The 3,378-nt window shown below is 38.3% G+C and overlaps 1 protein-coding gene across 1 annotated transcript; it reads right to left on the bottom strand.

Annotated features, from left to right (window-relative positions):
• Positions 1–599: 599 nt before the first annotated feature.
• LOC103603228 (zinc finger protein 268-like) lies at positions 600–2,787 on the bottom strand. The gene is given in 3 exon segments (XM_008587719.1): positions 600–875; positions 878–1,803; positions 1,888–2,787. Coding segments are annotated over 3 exon segments (1,905 nt in total). The 5' UTR covers positions 2,732–2,787; the 3' UTR covers positions 600–740.
• Between the last annotated feature and the right edge of the window lie 591 nt (positions 2,788–3,378).

Genomic DNA, 3,378 nt, shown 5'->3' with positions numbered 1-3,378 from the left:
TAAAATACATGGTCCCACAGACAATAATTAAAGGCTGAGATTGCAGGCATGTGTACAAGAGAAAAAAGTTTATAGAAAATACCCAGTATAATCCATGCAGAATTTCCCCCATGTAAGTTTTCCCATGCCTGCTGCAGTGAGTTCTTTTTACTTTACGTTTCTTTCTTTCATTCATTTTTTCCCCCAGTGGCTAGTCAGTACAGGGACCCATGGTGTTATCACCACCATGCTCTAAACAGCAATACACTAACTATAGCCAGCCCTGTAACTGCTGAAAAAAGATGTTTTCACAATTATTGACCCCCTTCTATATCTGAGTGTTGCACATCTGCTGACTCAACCACTTACAAAAATCAAAAGAAAAAAATAAAACTATAATACATGTAAAAAACAACACAGCATAACAACTATTTACAAGGAATTTCTTCTCTATTCAGTAATACAAATATTCTATACAAGACGCAAAGGATGCAGAAAAAAGTTCACAGGTAATATTGAAACAGCACACCATTTATAGAAGGGGCTTCATCATTTGCAAGTGTTTTCATCAACAGGGGCTCCTGGAACCATCCTCCAAGGGATGGTTCCAATACCAAGGGACAGCTGTGCATTTATAGGGCTGCTTCTTGCTGTGAATTCTCTGATGAAACGTGACATGTGATTCATGGCAAAACCTTCTCCCACAGTCATTACGTAAATTGGCATTTTCCCATGTGTGAATTTGCTCATGTCTATTATGGTTAGTTCCAGTAAACTGTTTTCCCACATTTCTTACATTCACATGGTTTCTCACCTATGCATATTCTTTGATGGCTGCTGAGTTGGGAATTTTGGTTAAAAGCTTTTCCACATTCTTTACATTAATATGGTTTCTCTCACCTGTGTGAGTTCTCTGATGAATGCTGAAATGTGACTTTCAGCTAAATGTTTTTCCACATTCTCTACATCCATATGGTTCCTCACCTGTGTGAGTCCTCTGCTGGATGCTGACATTTACCTTGTGGTTAAAAACTTTTCTACATTTTTTGCATTCATATGGTTTCTCACCTGTGTGAGTTCTCTGATGAATGCTGAGGCTTACCTTGTAGTTAAAAGCTTTTCCACATTCTTTGCATTTGTATGGTTTCTCACCCGTGTGAGTTCTCTGATGAATGGTGAAATATGACTTCCCACTAAAAGCTTTTCCACATTCTTTACACTCATACGGTTTCTCCCCTGTGTGAGTTCTCTGATGAATGGTGAGGCTTACCTTGTAGTTAAAAGCTTTTCCACATTCTTTGCATTCATATGGTTTCACACCCATGTGAGTTCTCTGATGAATGGTGAAATATGACTTTCCACTAAAAGCTTTTCCACATTCTTTACATTCATATGGTTTCTCACCTGTATGAGTCCTCTGATGGATGTAGAGGTGTGATTTATAGTTAAAAGTTTTTCCACATTCTCTACATTCATGTGGTTTCTCACCTGCATGAGTTCTCTCATGCCACCTGAGGTATGACTTTTCACTAAAAGCTTTTCCACATTCTTTACATTCATATGGTTTCTCACCTGTGTGTCTTCTCTCATGCCTGCTGAGGTGTGACTTACGGTTAAAAGTTTTTCCACATTCTTTACATTCATATGGCTTCTCACCTGTGTGTCTTCTCTCATGCCTGCTGAGGTGTGACTTATGTTTAAAAGTTTTTCCACATTCTCTACATTTATATGGTTTCTCACCTGTGTGAGCTCTCTGATGAATGCTGAGGTGTGACTTATGGTTAAAAGTTTTTCCACATTCTCTACATTCATATGGTTTCTCATCTGTGTGAGTTCTCTCATGCCTGCTGAGGTGTGACTTACGGTTAAAAGTTCTTCCACATTCTGTACATTCAAACGGTTTCTCACCTGTGTGAGTTCTCTCATGCCTGCTGAGGTGTGACTTTCGGTTAAAAGCTTTTCCACATTCTTTGCATTCATATGGTTTCTCACCTGTGTGAGTTCTCTGATGAATGCTGAGGCTTACCTTGTAGTTAAAAGCTTTTCCACATTCTTTGCATTCATATGGTTTCACACCCATGTGAGTTCTCTGATGAATGGTGAAATATGACTTTCCACTAAAAGCTTTCCCACACACTTTACATTCATATGGTTTCTCACCTGTGTGAGTTCTCTGATGAATGGTGAAATATGACTTTCCACTAAAAGCTTTCCCACACACTTTACATTCATATGGTTTCTCACCTGTGTGAGTCCTCTGGTGGATGCAGAGTTGTGACTTATGGTTAAAAGTTTTTCCACATTCTTTACATTCATGTGGTTTCTCACCTGTGTGAGTCCTCTGATGTATGCAGAGGTGTGACTTATACTTAAAAGTTTTTCCACACTGTCTACATTCATATGGTTTCTCACCTGTGTGTGTTCTCTCATGCCTGCTGAGTTCTCTCTTTCCACTCAAAGCTTTTCCACATTGTTTACATTCATATGGTTTCTCACCTGTGTGTGTTCTCTCATGCCTGCAGAGGTGTGACTTTTCACTAAAAGATTTTCTACCTTTTTTACATTCATATGGTTTCTCATCTATGTGAGTTCTCTGATGCTTCCAGAGGTGTGACTGATGGTTCAAAATTTTTCCACATTGTCTGCATTCATATGGTTTCTCACATGTGTAAATTCTGTCATGCCTGCTGAACTCTGACTTTTGGTTAAAAGCTTTGCCATATTCTGTACATTCATGTGGTTTCTCACCCATGTGAGTTCTCTGATATAAAATGTGGACTGACTTATGGAAGAAAGCTTTCTTACATTCTTTACATTCACATGGTCTCTCACCTATGTCAATTCTCTGATGGCTGCTGCAGTATGAGTTTTGGTGAAAGGTTTTACCACATTTATTACTGTAGAATTTTTTTTATATTCTTTACATCGTTTCTCACTCTTGTGAATTCTCTGATGCACAGTGAGCGTAGAGTCATGGTAGGAAAATTTTGTACATTCACTACCTCCATCTGGTATTTCACTTGTGTGAATTCTCTCAGGATGGCTGAGGAGTGACTTCTCACAGAAGCTTTTTCCACAGTTAATACCTCCACAGTACATTTCTCCTGTGTGAGACCTCTGATGCATTGTAAGGTGTGAATTCTGACAAGAAATTTTCTCATGTTCAGTACAACCATAAAGCTTCTTTTGATGTGAGGTAAAGTATAATTTCTTAATTAAAGATTTCTCACATTCAGTATATTTATAGTGTTTCTCTACTGTGTGCATAATCTGATGTTTACTCAGTTCAGATTTTTTATAGAACATTTGCCTACATATACCACATTGAACAGTTTTCATTTCTACCTGATTTATTTCCTGATCAATGTCAGCTGAGTTACCACAACCTTTCCCATGTTC

Source organism: Galeopterus variegatus, unplaced genomic scaffold, assembly GCF_000696425.1.
Source record: "Galeopterus variegatus unplaced genomic scaffold, G_variegatus-3.0.2 Scaffold4511, whole genome shotgun sequence".
NCBI classification, from domain to species: domain Eukaryota; kingdom Metazoa; phylum Chordata; class Mammalia; order Dermoptera; family Cynocephalidae; genus Galeopterus; species Galeopterus variegatus.
Note: the sequence above shows the minus strand (reverse complement) of the source record. Positions and strands in the feature narration are given on the sequence as shown.